This window comes from Anomaloglossus baeobatrachus, chromosome 1 (assembly GCF_048569485.1).
Source record: "Anomaloglossus baeobatrachus isolate aAnoBae1 chromosome 1, aAnoBae1.hap1, whole genome shotgun sequence".
Taxonomy (NCBI): domain Eukaryota; kingdom Metazoa; phylum Chordata; class Amphibia; order Anura; family Aromobatidae; genus Anomaloglossus; species Anomaloglossus baeobatrachus.
The window spans coordinates 333,204,389-333,224,418 of record NC_134353.1 but is presented as its reverse complement, the minus strand read 5'-3'; the positions used below and the strand labels follow the sequence as shown (position 1 = coordinate 333,224,418).

The following is a 20,030-nucleotide window of genomic DNA, read 5'->3' as shown; positions in this document are numbered from 1 at the left end:
TCACTGGGTTTGGTGTATTCGGCGACTTTAACACAAGGAAAATACAGGCTATGGTGCAGGTCGTGCATCGCAAGTCACTAAGAAAGGAGCTGTGGTTCATCGAAAAAGAGGAACTTGAATGTTCCATTGCAATTTTACAAATATTACACCTCCATATTGAAAGAAACTGTAAATAAATTCATCTTGTTTTTCAGAAGCTTTGGGTTGTGTCAGCATCTTGTCAGGCAGCCAAGGACCCTCCACCACAAGACAAGAAATAATTCCCTGCATCTTTCGCAAAGAAAGTATGGAGCGGGTTCAGGAACTGAGCATACACCATACCAAGCAGATGGTAGCTGTGCAACAGCCAGAGCTGCTACAATTGCTGCTAAGCATCTAAATGGCTAACTTACTGATGCACACGTGACCGGACTCCCATTGCGAAGCAAAGGCTGGATGCCAACGGGTTTTCATCACAGCTATAGTAGCCATGTTAATCCTATGAAGTCCAGCCTGCAGATGAGCTTAGTAGTAGAAGGGCAATTTAGCTCTATAACGCAATTCAGTAGCATTGCGTCATATAGTATAAGCAAGCATAATCAGGTGATCACAGGTTAAAATCATCCAACGCAACTGAAAAATAAAGTAAAAATAATAAAGAAAAGTTTTTATAAAAGAAAGAAAAATTAAAAATATATAAAAGTTTAACTCACCCTCTTTTTCCCCATTATAAAATAAGGAAATAAATTAAATAAAATTAAATAAAATATTTGATATTGCTGTTTCCATTATCAAAGTCCAATTTATCAAGATATAAAATTATTTAGACTAAACAATAAACGAGAAACAGAAGTGAAATGCCAAAATTACAGTTTTGTGGTCAAAACTTCTCCACACACAAAATACAGTAAGAAGGAATTAAAACACCCCATATACTCCACAGTGATATCAATCAAATCATCAGCACAGAAGGCAAGAAAAACCCCACAAACCCTTACAAAGCTCCATCGCTAGAACAATAAGGCTAGTTTCACACATCCGGCTTGTTGCCGGTTTGCCAGATTTAGCGCACGCCAGTACAAGTGTATACAGTACAATGGCAGCGTGACAAGCGCCGGTCACATGCTGTCATGTGACTGGAGCATGTGACCCGGAAGTTGCGGCGATGCCATTGTACTGTATACACTGTACTGGCGTGTGCCGAATTCGGCAAACCGGCGAAAAGCCGGATGTGTGAAACCGGCCTAAAAAAGTTAGGGCTCTAAAAAACATGACTTCACAAACCCCAATTTATTTCTTTATTTTTTACAAAGTTGGGTATTGCCCAACTGATCTGAAGAAACATGATGCCAAGTGTTTTTTACTGCACTATGAACACCATAAAAAACAAGTCACAACGTTTTTGTCCGTTGTTAAATAACGGATGTTGGATGGATCCGTTTTTAACATGTGGAGTCTATGGACAACGGATCCGGTAACAGATTGCTGTTTATCGTCCATTTATGATGGAGCCATTAAGAAAACAATGGATCTGTTTCAAATGCAATTACAATGGATGGCTAAATAGCAATCCATTAACGGATCCGTTGTCCATAGACTCCTATGTTAAAAAAACAGAGAGGGCAGAATACAATTTCCCAATGGATCAGTTCTAATGGATGACTACAGAATATGTGAACACAGCCTCACATTGTACTGCAGTTGTTTGGAACATACAAGGATTTTGGTCCCCAGAAAAGTTATGGAAGACGTATATGTTTTTTCTACATTATTCTCAATGAGAGATTAAACTGTCTATACCATAAAAAGCTGGCTGAGGAAAGAGCTAAAAAAACCATGTTTTTTTTTAATAGATGTGTGTATATGTCGAAATTCATACAAACGTATACATTCTACATACTTCATATTTTTACAAACGTAAAAATGTGAACCTAACCTGAGAGGTAAATTAAATGTTATTAAATGTTTTTTATTGAGTAAATTGAGTCGCGCCCATCTAGCTCTTAATGAGTACCGAGCACCCGAGCATGGTAGTGCTTGCTCATCACTAGATGGTGACCATGTGCAACTCTCTCAATTCACTTGTTACAGGACCTGTTGAGCAAGTATGGTCAGCAACTTCAAGAGCTCCAGACCAAATGTTGGACCGTGCATGTGTGGCATTACCGAGAGTAAGCAATGAGGTCCTGTTCTCAAGACAATTAGGTTCCCAGATATAAGACTTTCATCTATGTACAAGATATGTCATAAATGTCCCAAATAGGACAAGCCCTTCAAATCTATAGTTTGACATTTGGTCATCATCAGGTCTATTAGATTGTGAAAGGCTCAACGACCTGTCTTAGGGCTTTTTCACATGCTACATTTTTGCAGTGCATTTTTACAGCCGAATAAAAAGCAGCATTTTACGGAACAAGCGAAGTCAATGAGATTTCTGAAATATCATGCACATGCTGCTTATTTTTTTCCTTTGCAAGTTTGAATCAAAGCTTTTTTTTTCCAAATCTGTCACATGTCAATTTTTTCTTGCAATGTGTCCTCCATTCAAATTAATGGGGGAAAATGCAAGTATTTTATGCAGTGTTTTTCATGCAAATACTCTGGTTTTTTTTGTTGCAGAAAAATCTGCTGCAAATGCGCAGACTTTGAGTGGATCCTAAAAGGTGCTAAAGTAGAAGTCTTACTTTTATAGCATTCCTACCATTAGGAACCACTTTTGGCCAAAATCAGAAACACATAAAAAATGACAACAAACTGCCCTATGGAAACTTGACCTTGTATGCCCAAGTGGACATCATGAAAAACTTGAACATATTTCAAGTTCCTCTTCCTCACATCACAGCATTGCATTTTTTCCCAAGTGAATACAGCCTGAGATGGCATGAGACACATGACTAGCCTCCACTCAAGAAGGAGCATCATGACCCACTTAGAGCTTTCAAGAGTTGTTCCTCCATCTCTGGCTGCTACAAACAAAATAATAGAACATAAGATATAATCATTCTCACAATTGTTTGGCAGACTTACTCTTTGTTCTTCAAAGTCAACCAGATGTCACCTCCTCTGCACATATCCAGTGAGCACAGCACATGGTATTGGCAACTGAACACAATGGAACAAACTATCTTCTGACGAAGATTAGAAGATGCTGAAGCATCACAAAATCACTGAAGCCGATATACAGAAGGAGAAACTGAATGACAAGCCATTGTCTGGGATGGTGGTTTTTCTGTCTTCTACTGAGGTCCCCAAGTCAGATTTTTTAGTATCCCTTGCACATGCCTTGGTACTGACTACAACGAGAATCCCAAGCAGGTCTCTGCCTCCAAAACAGCATGTGCTGTGAATTCATGAGCAGTAACAGACGTTTGGAAATCCCAAGCTGAACTCCTCACCCTTCGAGGATTGAAAATGATGTAACATCTCTGGCATGGCTCATTCATTGCACTGTCTTCTGGGTAGTTCTTGCTCACTCAGTCGTACCCTGACATTTTTGCATAATTTCTATTTTGATTGTACCGTCTGCTATTGTTTCTTGGTGGGCTACAATGAATCCATTTTAAGCAATATTCCTAAACAAGGCAGCGTGAACCGTCAGATAACAAAGAACCCCCAATGTCCAAATGTAGGCACACACGCCTAGGTCTCGTATAATTAAGGCCCAATCTTGCCCTTACTGGTTAGATATAATAGTATTTTTGATTTCAGGTCATATCTCTGTTGTTTTGTTGTTTATGTTTGGCTTGCCAATCAAATCTGAAATAAAGCAATGAAATTTACTGGGATCCAGCATTTCCACAGTTAATATAAAGCTCTTCATTATTTGCATTTCCCTTTGTTAGTTTTATCCTACTGTGGCCAGATGGCATACCGTGTGCCCTGTGGCACGGATTCTGCAGTCAATATTATCTACGGCATGATGAACTAACTGAAAAAAGGGGAATGTCAATATATTATATTATCAATATTGACAAAAACAGGCACAAAGTATCCAAAAATGTATAGAATGACAGGGTCATTCCAATTATGATCGGTATATGCAATCATAAATTGATAGGTGGGAGTCCTTAATGGGGATATCCATTGAATAGAAGTTATCACTTATCCAAGTGACAGGTAATAACTTGTAGATCTATGGGGGTTTTACTGCTATGGAACCCACACCACTGCTCTATGAAATCTCTATGGGGCGGCCAGAAAAAGCCATAGGGAATGAATGGAGAGGCGGTCGGGTATGTGTACTACTGCTACATTCTAAAGCAAAGTTCATATGACCATATTTTCGATCCGAGTGCGCAGCATACACTAGTTTCTTTCGTGTCTCAGATAACATATGTCCATTCCAAAAAAAAAAACGGATTCCATATGCAGCTACCATATAGAATTCGATTTTTATGGATACATTACAACATTGTAACATAGGAAACTGAATTTGGTCTTGTAAATTTTTAATGACTGCTGATGTACAGAATAATAAAGCATCACATACGGATTGTACACAGATAACAAAAGAGAAAAAAAATCATCCAAGTTTCCCGTCGATTTTTTTTTACGTTCCCGTGAACCTAGTCTAACGTGGATAGTGTCCCATTCTGCCGATGCATGCAGATACTAATGGTTGTACCTTCCCCGATCGGAAAGTTATGAGATATCCTGTAGATAGGAGATAAGATATCTACACTGGAATCCACTTTAAGGTATCCAAACAGATGATGACTTGAAAGAGTTATTCCCATTATCCCACAATGTGATTGGTGGGAGTCCAATTGCAGGGACCCCCACAATACTGAGAATTGAAGGATTAGTTGCTGGTTTAGCAGTTTTCCATTCAACGTCTGCTTGAATGAAACCGTAAAGTGAATGGAAATGTGCTGCCGCGTTCTGCATAGACAGTGGCCAGGCATGCAGATGTGAAGGTAACACTTGTGTAGGGGATTATCTTCATTGTCAGAATTGTGAGGGTCCAGTTCAGACTTGTCACACAGTGATGGTAAATTCTAGTGATGTGAGAATAACGTTTTAAATAAATTTGTGATTTGGACAGAGCATTCCTCATCTGGAACCAAGATGTCCTGTGTGTCACACATGCTGTGCACATACAGTGAAGAAAAACTAAAGTATAATTATACGATCCTAATTGCTAAATATAATTAGAATGATTATAGAGGTTTCTTTCCAAGAAGCAATAATGGTTGTTTTAGAGAGCGCAGCCCAAACCTTCCTAAGAAAAAACTTACTTTTGAAAATTGGTAATTCCACGACAGCTCAGATAATACATTGTAATTCTCTAAGAAAACGTCTTGAAATATACAGTGGAGATCAAAATTAGAGAACACACAATTTCCTAAATGTTAAGGTCATTGTGTAGTCCTATGTAGCAAGAGAAGTTGGTCGTTCCAAGTCTGTGATTTTGAGACTATTGCATCTTTACAACATCACAAACTCTTTCAACTCCCCCAAGAAGGCTGGTTACCTTCGCAAGAAAAGACAGGATAATGCGGAGAATCTCCATGGGTAATCGTTTCAACACTGCAGCTGGAATTCCTTGCCAGTTTAGCACTGAACAGAGCAAGGATCTGTCTTGTCATAGAGAGTCACGACATTTAAGAGCATTTGGACGGAAAGCCTACTCTGCAGTGACCAAACCTCTCATTAGCAGAAAGCATCAAAAGGCTAGACTCAATTGGACAGAGAACTGGTCTACATTTCATTTTAGTGATGAAAGCAAGTTTAATTTATTTAGGTCTAATAGGAAACATAATGTTTGTTGAAAAACTGGGGAAAGACTGAACCCAAAGTGTGTTAAGAAGTCAGTGAAAAGTGGTGGAGGAAAAGTCATGGTTTGGGGAATGTTTTTTGCAGCAGTAGTTAAACCTCTCAAACAGCTACATGGCAGAGTGAATCCAAGTGTGTATCAGAACCTTCTTCAACAAGACGTGATTACTTACTTGCATTCATCGCTCAATCAACCAGCAATTTTCATGTAGGACAATGCCCCCTGTCACACAGCAAAATGGGTAAAGCAGTTCCTTGAAACAGAAAACATTGAAACAATGAAATGGCCAGCCCAGATTCCTTATTTAAACCAACTTGAAAATCTCTGGAAAATCCTTAGTGACAAAGTTATGGCCAAGAAACCCACAACAGTCTAAGAACTGTGGCAGAGACTGGAGGAAGAGTGGACCAAAATAACACCAGAGCAGTGTGACAGACCAGTGATGTCTTGTAGCTGCGGATGTGCTGAATTCATTCAAAGCAAAGGCCTGTACACTTCCTACTGATTTGTGACTCTTGGTACTGTTGGTATATGCAACAGACAAGGACTTCTTTGTTTGTGTGAAGGAGGACTTTGTGCTGATCTAACAGTAGATGGCGATGTTGTTTCCTTACTCACTGTACTGTAAAAAGTCTTTTGTTTTCTTCTTGGCTTCACTTTCTCTTCCTGATGCAGTGCTGTATGACTGTGCTTATTATTAGCTCATGTTCTCTCAGAAGTAAAGAGTTATCCCATGTAATCTGCTCTGTGAACTTTCTTCTGCAACTGGGAAGCTAGAAGCTGTGCAACAATTTATGGGCCCAGGCACAGCAAGATTCCCAGGCACCCCAAGATCCCAGGATACCAGGCACCCAAAGATCCCAGGCACCAAAGATACCAGACACCGAAGATCTCAGACACCCAGGACACCAGAAAGCTCAGCAAGACCCTGGTGAATGCAGAAGAATTTTTCAGAACAATTCTCTCAAAACAAGTAAGACAAGTTAAAAATAATGAGCAGCACAGAGCTAAAACTCACAGTAGCTAAGCTGAATAATGAGAACTATCAGTTATTCAAGTTCAAAGTGAAGATGTTATTGTCTAAAGATGATTTATGGGAAGTAATCACTACAGATAGACCCAATGATTATAATCAGACATCGGATAAGAAAAATAGACAAACAAGAGCTACTATCAGTCTATACTGTACTGTAAAAAGTCTTATGTTTTCTTCTTGGTTTCACTTTCTCTTCCTGATGCAGTGCTGTATGACTGTGCTCTCTCAGAAGTAAAGAGTTTGTTATCCCATGTGATCTGCTCTGTGAACTATCTTCAGCAACTGGGAAGCTAGAAGCTATGCTGTGCACAGTTACCTTCAGAAAATCTACTTATAATCTTTCTCTGAGCTACAGTCATTGTTGTTCTCTAATTATGATCATCATGCTTTGGGCAAGATAAAGGTTTTGTGTTGATAAACTTTGGATCTTTTGTAAAACACTGTTCTAGCAACATCAGGTACAGCCCAGCCCAAGGACTGAGGTTTCGGTGCTGTTTTTGAGAAAAACAACTCTTTTTTCGATCTCAAGCTAGTGACAGTTCACAGTTCTATAATAGCTTTATATATATACATATATATATATATATATATATATATATATATATATATATACAGTGCCTACAAGTAGTATTCAACCCCCTGCAGATTTAGCAGGTTTGATAAGATGCAAATAAGTTAGAGCCTGCAAACTTCAAACAAGAGCAGGATTTATTAACAGATGCATAAATCTTACAAACCAACAAGTTATGTTGCTCAGTTAAATTTTAATAAATTTTCAACATAAAAGTGTGGGTCAATTATTATTCAACCCCTAGGTTTAATATTTTGTGGAATAACCCTTGTTTGCAATTACAGCTAATAATCGTCTTTTATAAGACCTGATCAGGCCGGCTCAGGTCTCTGGAGTTATCTTGGCCCACTCCTCCATGCAGATCTTCTCCAAGTTATCTAGGTTCTTTGGGTGTCTCATGTGTTTAATCTTGAGCTCCTTCCACAAGTTTTCAATTGGGTTAAGGTCAGGAGACTGACTAAGCCACTGCAACACCTTGATTTTTTCCCTCTTGAACCAGGCCTTGGTTTTCTTGGCTGTGTGCTTTGGGTCGTTGTCTTGTTGGAAGATGAAATGACGACCCATCTTAAGATCCTTGATGGAGGAGCGGAGGTTCTTGGCCAAAATCTCCAGGTAGGCCGTGCTATCCATCTTCCCATGGATGCGGACCAGATGGCCAGGCCCCTTGGCTGAGAAACAGCCCCACAGCATGATGCTGCCACCACCATGCTTGACTGTAGGGATGGTATTCTTGGGGTCGTATGCAGTGCAATCCAGTCTCCAAACGTCACGTGTGTGGTTGGCACCAAAGATCTCGATCTTGGTCTCATCAGACCAGAGAACCTTGAACCAGTCTGTCTCAGAGTCCTCCAAGTGATCATGAGCAAATTGTAGACGAGCCTTGACATGACGCTTTGAAAGTAAAGGTACCTTACGGGCTCGTCTGGAACGGAGACCATTGCGGTGGAGTACGTTACTTATGGTATTGACTGAAACTAATGTCCCCACTGCCATGAGATCTTCCCGGAGCTCCTTCCTTGTTGTCCTTGGGTTAGCCTTGACTCTTCGGACAAGCCTGGCCTCGGCACGGGTGGAAACTTTCAAAGGCTGTCCAGGCCGTGGAAGGCTAACAGTAGTTCCATAAGCCTTCCACTTCCGGATGATGCTCCCAACAGTGGAGACAGGTAGGCCCAACTCCTTGGAAAGGGTTTTGTACCCCTTGCCAGCCTTGTGACCCTCCACAATCTTGTCTCTGATGGCCTTGGAATGCTCCTTTGTCTTTCCCATGTTGACCAAGTATGAGTGCTGTTCACAAGTTTGGGGAGGGTCTTAATTAGTCAGAAAAGGCTGGAAAAAGAGATAATTAATCCAAACATGTGAAGCTCATTGTTCTTTGTGCCTGAAATACTTCTTAATACTTTAGGGGAACCAAACAGAATTCTGGTGGATTGAGGGGTTGAATAATAAATGACACTCTGAATAAACTTTTCACAATTTAAAAAAAAAAAAAAAAAAAAAAGAAATAACATTCTTTTCTGCTGCAGTGCATTTCACACTTCCAGGCTGATCTACAGTCCAAATGTCACAATGCCAAGTTAATTCCGAATGTGTAAACCTGCTAAATCTGCAGGGGGTTGAATACTACTTGTAGGCACTGTATATATATATATATATATATATATATATATATATATATATATATATATATATATATATATATATATATATATATATATATATACTAGTTGTACTGCCCGGCTTCGCCCGGGTTAATAACTGCTGTTAACAAAATAGAATATATTGACAAAAATTTATTCTGCACACAAAAACCACAAAAAAAATAGAAATGTAATTATTAAAAGGCAAAAACTAAGCTAATAGAAGCATTTCACAACATATATTTCAACACCCCAGATATTCCACGCAGATTTAAATAAATTGGCCAAGTAATGATCTCCGTCTGTCTCTTTCTAGGTCTGTCTCTTTCTAGGTCTGTCTCTTTCCAGGTCTGTCTCTTTCCCCATCTGTCTCTTTCCCCGTCTGTCTCTATCTCTTTCCCTGTCTGTCTATTTTCAGGTGTCTCTTTCCAGGTCTGACTCTTTCCAGGTCTGCGTCTTTCCTTGTCTGTCTCTTTCCCCGTCTGTCTCTTTCCCCGTCTGTCTCTTTCCCCGTCTGTCTCTTTCCCCGTCTGTCTCTTTCCCCGCCTGTCTCTTTCCCCGCCTGTCTCTTTCCCCGCCTGTCTCTTTCCCCGCCTGTCTCTTTCCCCGCCTGTCTCTTTCCCAGCCTGTCTCTTTCCCAGCCTGTCTCTTTCCCCGTCTGTCTCTTTCCCCATCTGTCTCTTTCCCCGTCTGTCTCTTTCCCAGTCTGTCTCTTTCCCCGTCTGCCTGTCTCTGTCTGTCTCTTACTTTGTCTGTCTTTATCTCTCTGTTTCTTTCCCCATCTGTCTCTGTCCAGGTTTGTCTCTTTCCTCGTCTGTCTCCCCGTCTCTTTGTCTGTGTCTTTTCCTGTCTGTCTCTTTCCCTGTCTGCCTGTCTCTGTCTCTTTCCTTGTCTGTCTCTATTTCTCTGTCTCTTTCCCCGTCTTTCTCTATCAAGGTCTGTGTCTTTCCCCATCTATCTTTGTCTGTCTCTCTGGCTGTCTCTTTCTTCCCTGTCTGCCTGTGTCTGTCCCTGTCTGCATGTCTGTCTGTCTCTTTCCCCATCTGTCTCTTTCCAGGTCTGTCTCTTTCCAGGTCTGTCTCTTTCCAGGTCTGTCTCTTTCCAGGTCTGTCTCTGTCTGTCTCTTTCCCCATCTGTCTCTCTGTCTCTTTCACCTTTTGTCTCTGTCTGTCTCTTTCACCATTTGTCTCTGTCTGTCTCTTTCCTGTCTGTCTCTCTCTGTCTCTGTCTGTCTCCCTCTATCCGTCTCCCCACCGACATCTTATTACCTCACATATAAGCTTCTTATACTATGAATGTCTTTTGTTCCTATAGCAACCAATCACAGCTCCTACTAATAACCTGTAGTTCCAGACTCCATTTACTTTAATGGAGGCATGTTTTTTGGAGCGTAACTGTAAAACGCGGGGTTAAATTTTCCTTTCAAAACATAGTCTACGACGTTCCCTGGGTCACATGAGGGGTCTGTGCAAAATTTCGTGATTGTAAATGCGACGGTGCGGATACACTTTTTGTTTCACCTTTTCCCCATTATGTAGATAGGGGCAAAATTGATTTGTAAATTGGAATGCGCGGGGTTAACATTTCACCTCACAACATAGCCTATGACGCTCTTGGGGTCCAGACGTGTGAGTGTACAAAATTTTGTGGCTGTAGCTGTGACGGTGCAGATGCCAATCCCGGACATACACACATACATACACACATTCAGCTTTATATATACAAATACTATTCTGTTGTTTAAGTGTTCCCTTTATTTTTTTTTGAGCAGTATATATATATAAATATATTTACCGTATATATTTTTTATATATATATATATATATATATATATCTCAATATATCAGGAAAAAAGTGTTGCCAATATATTATTTGTGCAGTGAAATATGGGCGACAAAGCAGATCTTGGGCGCTTTTCTCACCTTGAATGGTAAGCCTGGTGCCATGGAGATCCTAACGTCCCCTGAGATATTTGCATCATGCTGGGATTCGGTTGGTTCTCCAGTAACTTGGATGAGTGCCAGGAATGGGGACGAGGAATAGACACGCTTTGCCTATGGAGACATTAAAAGTAAACAGTGCAAATTAGAAATACTGTCCAAGTTTCTGTCAGTAGATTTATGTAAAAAAAAATAATGCAAAATCAACATGGAAGTATTAAAATCAGCAATCTGACAACTTTCTACAGACATTGTTACTTTTTATTTTGCAGTCATTCTTTAAGGGGTGGTGCCACAATCACAATATAAATCCTATCCACAGGATAGGTGATAAGTTGTTGATCAGCAGCAGTCCCATCGAAGGGATCCTCACTAGTGATGAGTGAGCACTAAGAAGCTTGAGTACTCAGTCAGTACTGGAAACGAAAAGGTTGGATGCTCGATTACCAAGTACAATGGAAGTCAATGGGAAACTTTAGCATTTTTCTGGAAGAGTCAATGCTCAAGTTTCCCAAGGACTTCCCTGTCATTTCGAGTACTGAGCACTCGAGCATCTTAGTGCTCGCTCATCACTAACCCTCACTGATCACATGAAGAAGAGAACCATTTAAATGGAAATATTCTTGAATGTCTGCACTATTGTCCTAATCAAAGACTATGCAACATCAGAGATTTGAACTAAGTGTCAGTATGCAATGGGAGATTTTCTTGAAAATAGGGGACTGTGGTGGGAACCAGCAATCAGCAACCTATCCTAAATCCTGTGGATAAGTAATAATGTGATTTTTGCAATGTAACTGAAATATTCTCAAAAAAGCATTGTCCACTATCTAAATTCCTCTACCAATTTTGCTTTCATTAGTCATGCTAGTTATAGGGGCCTGTGGAGCTCTGTGTGTCATGCCCATGATTATCCTCAAAGCTCTTTGACTAGGCTGATAGGCCACAATCCATCCTTTTGTGACTCAGGTACTGGCCTTGTACTATATCTGTACTTACGCCTTCACTGCTCCCTTTCCCATCATGCTGCAAAAGCAAGAAATAAATCTTCCAAAAGCAAAAAGAGCCAGTACTGTTTATCTAAAAATAATCTTTATTGTATCCAATGAAAGATAGTCAACTTGACTGACGCATTTCACTCCACTAAGGTCTCTTTTCACACACACACACACACACACACACACACACACACACACATACAGTATATTCTACCTCCAAATTTACAACATCTATAATTTCAGGGTTGACATCGTTTAAGCAGCCATGTTAGTGATATCATTATATAAATTACACAATAAAATGGTCAACCCATGAGACTTAACAACAGATACTCAATGTTAAAATGTTAAACTACGGCTGATCTCTCCTTTCTAGGGTCCCAGATGTCCGGGGTGTATACTTGTTTTCAGTACAATCTGCATTGTTTTAGGAATACCCTAACTCAAATAGTGTATACATTGAGAATGCAAAAAGAAAATCCTTCCTATGTGAGGACATTTTTAGGTTAGCAATGCCATTCCGTTAAGGAACAGGATTTAATAGAAAATTGGATACACCTAAGAGAACCGGATTATTTTCTGGATCTAATCTTTGTATATCAAGTTCAGGTAGGTGACGGTTTCTAAGGTGTATCCGTTAGATGTGTCTGCATAGGTGATGCATCCAATTTTCTATTAAATCCTGTTCCTTAACGGTCCTGGTTCCCAGGAGACACTTATTCTCTTTTGATTAAATTCTATATTCAAAGTGGTTAAAAGAAATATTCAGTCCTGAACATTAATACGGGGGTGAAAAGGCATGTTATAAGACGATAACATCTCTAGGCAATTACAACAGACAGTTGCATATGACCTGTGCAATTCTATAGTCCACCTAGACTCAATAATCTTTGAGAAAGACCAAAGATTGTGGTCGTAACGTTGAACTTGAAAATCTTGTTTTTTATGCCCTCACAAGAATAATACAAGAATAAAAGAATTTTGAAAGCAATTTCCTTTTGTGGATTTTCATTAAGTGTGCCGGAATATTTTCTATATATTTGGACACTATTTTTCCGAGCACCTTGTATTACATAGTTGAGCCAGGTCTAACTTTAGAATTGGTCTCATATATGAAGGATGCCTTCTCCCAACAGCAATTTTAAGATCTCTCCACAGGTGTTCAATGGAATTTAGATCCAGACTCAGTGCTCTCCAGCACTTTGTATCTATCGATTTCTGGGTGCTTGGGGTCATTGTCCTCCTGGAAGAGTCATGACCTAGGAGGCAAAACCAGCTTTCTGACACTGGGCACTACATTGCGACCAAAAATTACTTGGTAATCTTCAGGTTTCAAGATACCTTGCACACAGTCAAGGTATGCCGTGGCACAGGCAGCAATACAACCCCAAAACATCTTTGAAGCTCCACCATATTTGACTGTAGCTACTCTGTTTTTTTATTTGTAGGCCTCATTCCAATTTTGGTAAACAGTTCAATAATGTGCTTTAGCAACAAGCTCTATCTTGGTCTCATCTGTCCACAAGACGCACTCTCAGAAGGATTTTGGCTTACTCACGTACATTTTGGCAAACTGAAATCTAGCTTTTTTATGTCTCTGTATCAGCAGTGGGGTCTTCCTGGGTCTTCTGTCATAACATTTAATTTCATTCAAATGTCGATGGATAGTTCACGCTGACACTGATGCACCCTGAGCCTGCAGGGCAGACGGAATTTACTAGAATTTGATTAAAGCTGCTTATTTACCATCCGGACTATATTGTGTTGCAACCTTTCATCAATTTTTCTGTGCTGTCCATCTCCAGTTGTAAATTTCTTGATTATTTTTCGTTCCGTGAACAAAGCAACATGAAAAACTCTGGAGATTAACTTTTAACCTGCAGATTGTTGATATTTTTTCTATAATTTTGGTTCTCAAGTCTTCAGACAGTTCTCTTTTCTCCTTTCTGTTTTCCATGCTTAGTGTAGCACATATAGACACACAATACAAACATTGAGTCAACTTCTCCCACTTTAACTGGTTTCAGGTGTGATTTTCATATTGCCCATACTTGTTACCTGCCACAGGTGAGTTTCAATGAGGATCACATGCTTGAAACTAAGTTGTTTACCCACAAGTTTTCAAACGCGCCAACAATTTTGTCCAGCCCATTTTTGTGATTTTGTGTGATTTGTCCAATATAGTGAGAAAATATGTGCAATTGCAATAATTTTCTGGAAGAAATACTTAATTTTCTGGAACAATATCAAGGGTAGCAACACTTTTAGCAATTATTGTATATGCCTATCTTGAAGAAAGCAGCCTTGTTTTCTAATATCATACCACTCTTTAAAGGGGTTGTCTCTAAGCCCCCAAGTTTAGTTTGTTGTAAAAAAATAAACAGTTCTTTACTCACCTTCCCCCCCCCCCACGATCCACCAATGAGCCTTTACCCTGCTCCAGGTATCTAATGTTGGCTGCAGCTTTGATGTCACATCTACATCACTGCAGTCAATAACCAATAACCTCACTCAGTAGCTCTGTAGTGTAGACAGAACACCCCACTCAGAGCTGATGAGCTTAGTGATTAGCTAATACTCTGTCAAAGTCAGGGCTGCAATCAACATTAAACATAAGAAGCAATGGCAGAAACTCAGTGCTGGACCCCAGGGTTGTTGAGTAAAGTGTGGTTTGTATGTTTTTTTATAACAAACTATGCCAGAGGATCGGGATTTTCTGAAACAGGGCTATCCCAGTCTAAGTAGAAGGTAGCCTTAAAGAGGTTTCAAGGTTTTTATAGAGATACTTAAAATGAAGCTGACAGCTGATACATGCTACCTGATCTACCTGCATGAAATCAGCCAGGTATGTTTGATTCTGAAAAGCTGTGACATTTCAGATAAAAACATATTGTACTTTAAAAGAAGCCAAGGCCCAAGCCATATGGGAGACTAGTTGGACTGCCCGTACATCGGACAGTATGTATCAGCTGTCACGTTTCCCTTTAAAGCATGGAATGTGATAAATTAACAATAAAACCTACATTCACATGGTAAATCCCTCACCACTTCAGCACCACTGCTTCGATATTCTGGCCAGTCTTTGCTAATTGTTTTGCAGTGATGACATGCATTTCACCACTCTAGTCAATCACTGTTCTTATAAGTGATGCCTGTATATATGGCACAGGATTGCTTAGGCCACTAGGTTCCTGTTTGGATTCAATTTTTTTTTTTAATTATGGATGAGCCTATTTAGAGTCCTGCGACCTGTAGCCTGGCGAAGGAGGGTGCCGGTCCCAGGCCTCATTGGTGCCACTCTCCTTCGCCAAGGAGACTCTGAGTGCGGAGTTGACTTTGGGCGTGGTGCATGACACTTACTTGCTGGTTCGGGACTGTGTCTATCACTTCTGCTGTCAGTCGTCGATGTGGAGTAATACATGCCACACCATAGTTCACTTAATCAACCAGAATTTGTTTACTTTTATTCCTCACACCGTCATGACAGACATGGCCTATCTTCTACTCCCTGAGGGCTACTGCCCTTTGTGCTGTCCCTTGCTATCTTTGTCCGCTTCTGAGCCCCGACACCTCTCTAGCTGGACAACTCTATAAGCACGCCGGGGTGAGCAGTATGCTCCGGACCTATTGAGGTTATCTCAGGGTTCCTTAACTGGCCGTAGCATTGAGGCCATGTCTTCTCACATTTGAATCCAATTAACAACTAACTACCCTTGAGCCTTCTTTTCTGTCACCCTTCTCTCGTCATCTGTTACTCCTCCCTTCCACTACCTTATCCCTATCATATCTTAATATCCACCCTAGCTGGCTCATAGCCATCTTAACTCACCCGCTAGTGGCAGCCATTGTTATTATGATAGGCAGTCCTAACTCTGCTACATACGGTACTGGTTCTATACTCAAACTCATCTAGAGACTGGTACATGATATATACTGTATATATCTGTCATATTTAACAGTACAGAAAAAACATAATGGATTGAAATGCCAAGTTTCCTATGTGGCTAAATGATTACGCTCTACCGATGAGTGACCCCTCACCTGTTTCGGAGCCTCAGTTTAAGCCCTTCCCCAGGGCATACTCCAAAGCTGATGGATGGTTTGTCTTTTTTGCTTTCCAAGCAACTGTCAGAACATTCCGTCTTTTCAATGAATAAAGCTCTGAAGATGAAGGAAATATCAATATATTAGTTAAAAGTGGACAAAGGCTAATTATTAAGATTATGACAAGGTAAACTAGATATATATTTCATCCGAATTAACTGAATTCTATTTTCATCAAACACATAGACACAAGTATCCTTTATTGTGGAAGATGGCGGGAATCCGTGGGATATTACTACAATATCTTCCTTATTGAATTCACACAGGTTTCCCAATGCGGAGTACAGTAGTCACAGTAAAGCCCAGCCTAGCCGGCTAAACCTAGGAGTATAATAAACAGCACGCTAGGAGTTAAGCCTGCATATCTGAGATAATCTGCATTCCGCACGTGTTTAGAAAAGTCATTTAAATCTCATGCAGGTGTCCGACAGGCAAATTCACATTAAATTTGTTGAAGAACAACATTTTTCACCTTAATTTAGCATGGACCTGATCTCATCACAGATTGTTTTTTTAGTCTATTATACAACCAAAAAGTAAGGCTTTGTTCACATGACACTTGTGGTGCATGCGCAGTTTATATGTGTTATATGTCATGTATGGCATATATGTACTGTATATGCTGTATTTTAAGAGGGTTATAGTACCCCTATAAACATGATTCACATGATACGTGATAATTGTGAGACAACCCCTTTAAGGTTGAAAGAAGGAGCTGAAAGGCATAGGCACAGACACAATTCTCTATTATTTTTACTTCATTATGGAATATTTTACTGTTAGAAATCTATCACCAGGTTTTTGTCACCGAATCTGAGAGCAGCATAACATAGGGATAGAGACCCTGATTCCAGCAATATGTCACTTACTGGGCTGCTTGCTGTAGTTTTTATAAAATCACAGTTTTCTCAGCAGGAGATCATCACTAAAGGGCTTATAAACCTGCTGCTATGTAGTCCTCCATATTCATGAGCTCTGTATTACCCCCATCACCACCACTGATTGGCAGCTTTCTGACAATGCAAAGTTTATGCAGAATGCTGCCAATCAGTGGTGTGGGCGGGGTTATACAAAGCTCCTCATTCAGAAAACTGGTAGAATTGCAGCAAAACTGTAATTTTATCAAAACTACAGCGAGCAGCCTAGTAAGTCATCACTGGATTCACGATTTCTGCTACATTAGATAAGGAAGCAAAAATCTGTCCACAGAAATATGTGAATTAATACAACCAAAATATAATGAACTTAAAGAACTAAAGAACAAACCCAGGGTCATCTAAGGCATGAAGCCTCTTAGTACAAACTATCCAGGTTAGAGTATACAATGTTTGAGCAATAAAACCATCACTAATTATCTTATTGCTGTCATCAAGTAATTTTTTATTGAATGTAAGATTTACTATATATATTGATATCCAAGTGATGCATATATATATATATATATATATATACAGTTAGGTCCAGAAATATTTGGACAGTGACACAAGTTTTGTTATTTTAGCTGTTTACAAAAACATGTTCAGAAATACAATTATATATATAATATGGGCTGAAAGTGCACACTCCCAGCTGCAATATGAGAGTTTTCACATCCAAATCGGAGAAAGGGTTTAGGAATCATAGCTCTGTAATGCATAGCCTCCTCTTTTTAAAGGGACCAAAAGTAATTGGACAAGGGACTCTAAGGGCTGCAATTAACTCTGAAGGCGTCTCTCTCGTTAACTTGTAATCAATGAAGTAGTTAAAAGGTCTGGGGTTGATTACAGGTGTGTGGTTTTGCATTTGGAAGCTGTTGCTGTGACCAGACAACATGCAGTCTAAGGAACTCTCAATTGAGGTGAAGCAGAACATCCTGAGGCTGAAAAAAAAGAAAAAATCCATCAAAAAGATAGCAGACATGCTTGCAGTAGCAAAATCAACAGTCGGGTACATTCTGAGAAAAAAGGAATTGACTGGTGAGCTTGGGAACTCAAAAAGGCCTGGGCGTCCACGGATGACAACAGTGGTGGATGATCGCTGCATACTTTCTTTGGTGAAGAAGAACCCGTTCACAACATCAACTGAAGTCCAGAACGCTCTCAGTGAAGTAGGTGTATCTGTCTCTAAGTCAACAGTAAAGAGAAGACTCCATGAAAGTAAATACAAAGGGTTCACATCTAGATGCAAACCATTCATCAATTCCAAAAATAGACAGGCCAGAGTTAAATTTGCTGAAAAACACCTCATGAAGCCAGCTCAGTTCTGGAAAAGTATTCTATGGACAGATGAGACAAAGATCAACCTGTACCAGAATGATGGGAAGAAAAAAGTTTGGAGAAGAAAGGGAACGGCACATGATCCAAGGCACACCACATCCTCTGTAAAACATGGTGGAGGCAACGTGATGGCATGGGCATGCATGGCTTTCAATGGCACTGGGTCACTTGTGTTTATTGATGACATAACAGCAGACAAGAGTAGCCGGATGAATTCTGAAGTGTACCGGGATATACTTTCAGCCCAGATTCAGCCAAATGCCGCAAAGTTGATCGGACGGCGCTTCATAGTACAGATGGACAATGACCCCAAGCATACAGCCAAAGCTATCCAGGAGTTCATGAGTGCAAAAAAGTGGAACATTCTGCAATGGCCAAGTCAATCACCAGATCTTAACCCAATTGAGCATGCATTTCACTTGCTCAAATCCAGACTTAAGACGCAAAGACCCACAAACAAGCAAGACCTGAAGGCTGCGGCTGTAAAGGCCTGGCAAAGCATTAAGAAGGAGGAAAGCCAGCGTTTGGTGATGTCCATGGGTTCCAGACTTAAGGCAGTGATTGCCTCCAAAGGATTCGCAACAAAATATTGAAAATAAAAATATTTTGTTTGGGTTTGGTTTATTTGTCCAATTACTTTTGACCTCCTAAAATGTGGAGTGTTTGTAAAGAAATGTGTACAATTCCTACAATTTCTATCAGATATTTTTGTTCAAACCTTCAAATTAAACGTTACAATCTGCACTTGAATTCTGTTGTAGAGGTTTCATTTCAAATCCAATGTGGTGGCATGCAGAGCCCAACTCGCGAAAATTGTGTCACTGTCCAAATATTTCTGGACCTAACTGTATATATATATATATATATATACACACATATATTGCATTTCATTACATGAAAATCCTGAAATAGTGCTGAACAGCAGCCTGCAAAATTGTGCATACATGACCCAGAGAGAGCCATTCACTGCCCAGACACTGGCATACAGCACCAAATAGTATGTATATGTATATATATATATATATATATATATATATATATATATATATATATATATAAAATGAGGAAAATAGGAATGGATCCATCAAAGACTCAGGGAGTCCAGATGGCAGTAAAAATGTTTTGCAAATTTATTGAAAAAAACAATATATGCAGGATGCACGCAACCAGGGACAACGCGTTTCGACGGTGTAAACTGCCTTGCTCACGGTCCAAGCCAAAACTGTTTGTGCGTAAGAGAAGCAAAGGGAGGGAACCGCTAACCTCTGGGATCACACCTGGCACTAAAACATTACATGTCAAAAACAAGGAAGAGGGATCAACCAGGCACAATATGAAAAAAATATATCAAGCAATTTTTATTGGTGTTGCACAAAACACAAATCAGACATGAAAATGTGAATATAAAAAACCTTACACAGTGAACACATACAATTAAAAACATTTAAAAAACACGTATGGACCACCAGAATATTAATATAGTAACACCTAAGTTAATAACAAAGCTAGGTTACAGAAATATCCATTCAAATAGATAATGCACAAGTTTCAATAATACACTGTGTGCAGAATTATTAGGCAAATGTGTATTTTGATCACATGATAATTTTTATACATGTTGTCCTACTCCAAACTGTATAGGCTTGAGAGCCAACTACCAATTAAGTAAATCAGGTGATGTGCATCTCTGTAATGAGGAGGGGTGTGGTGTAATGACATCAACACCCTATATAT

The 20,030-nt window shown here is 39.8% G+C and overlaps 1 protein-coding gene across 4 annotated transcripts in view; it reads right to left on the bottom strand.

The window, feature by feature from the left end:
- Positions 1-20,030, bottom strand: part of SHROOM3 (shroom family member 3) — a 566,845-nt gene that overhangs the window by 61,860 nt on the left and 484,955 nt on the right. For 3 of the 4 annotated variants that reach the window (XM_075352056.1, XM_075352061.1, XM_075352076.1), the window contains 2 exons: positions 15,979-16,098; positions 10,922-11,053 (listed from right to left, as the gene is read on the bottom strand). In XM_075352056.1, the coding sequence (XP_075208171.1) occupies positions 10,922-11,053; positions 15,979-16,098 (252 nt within the window). Of the gene's footprint in view, positions 1-3,006; positions 3,066-10,921; positions 11,054-15,978; positions 16,099-20,030 lie in introns of those variants that run through there. The other variant, XM_075352068.1, reaches the window with a different exon arrangement.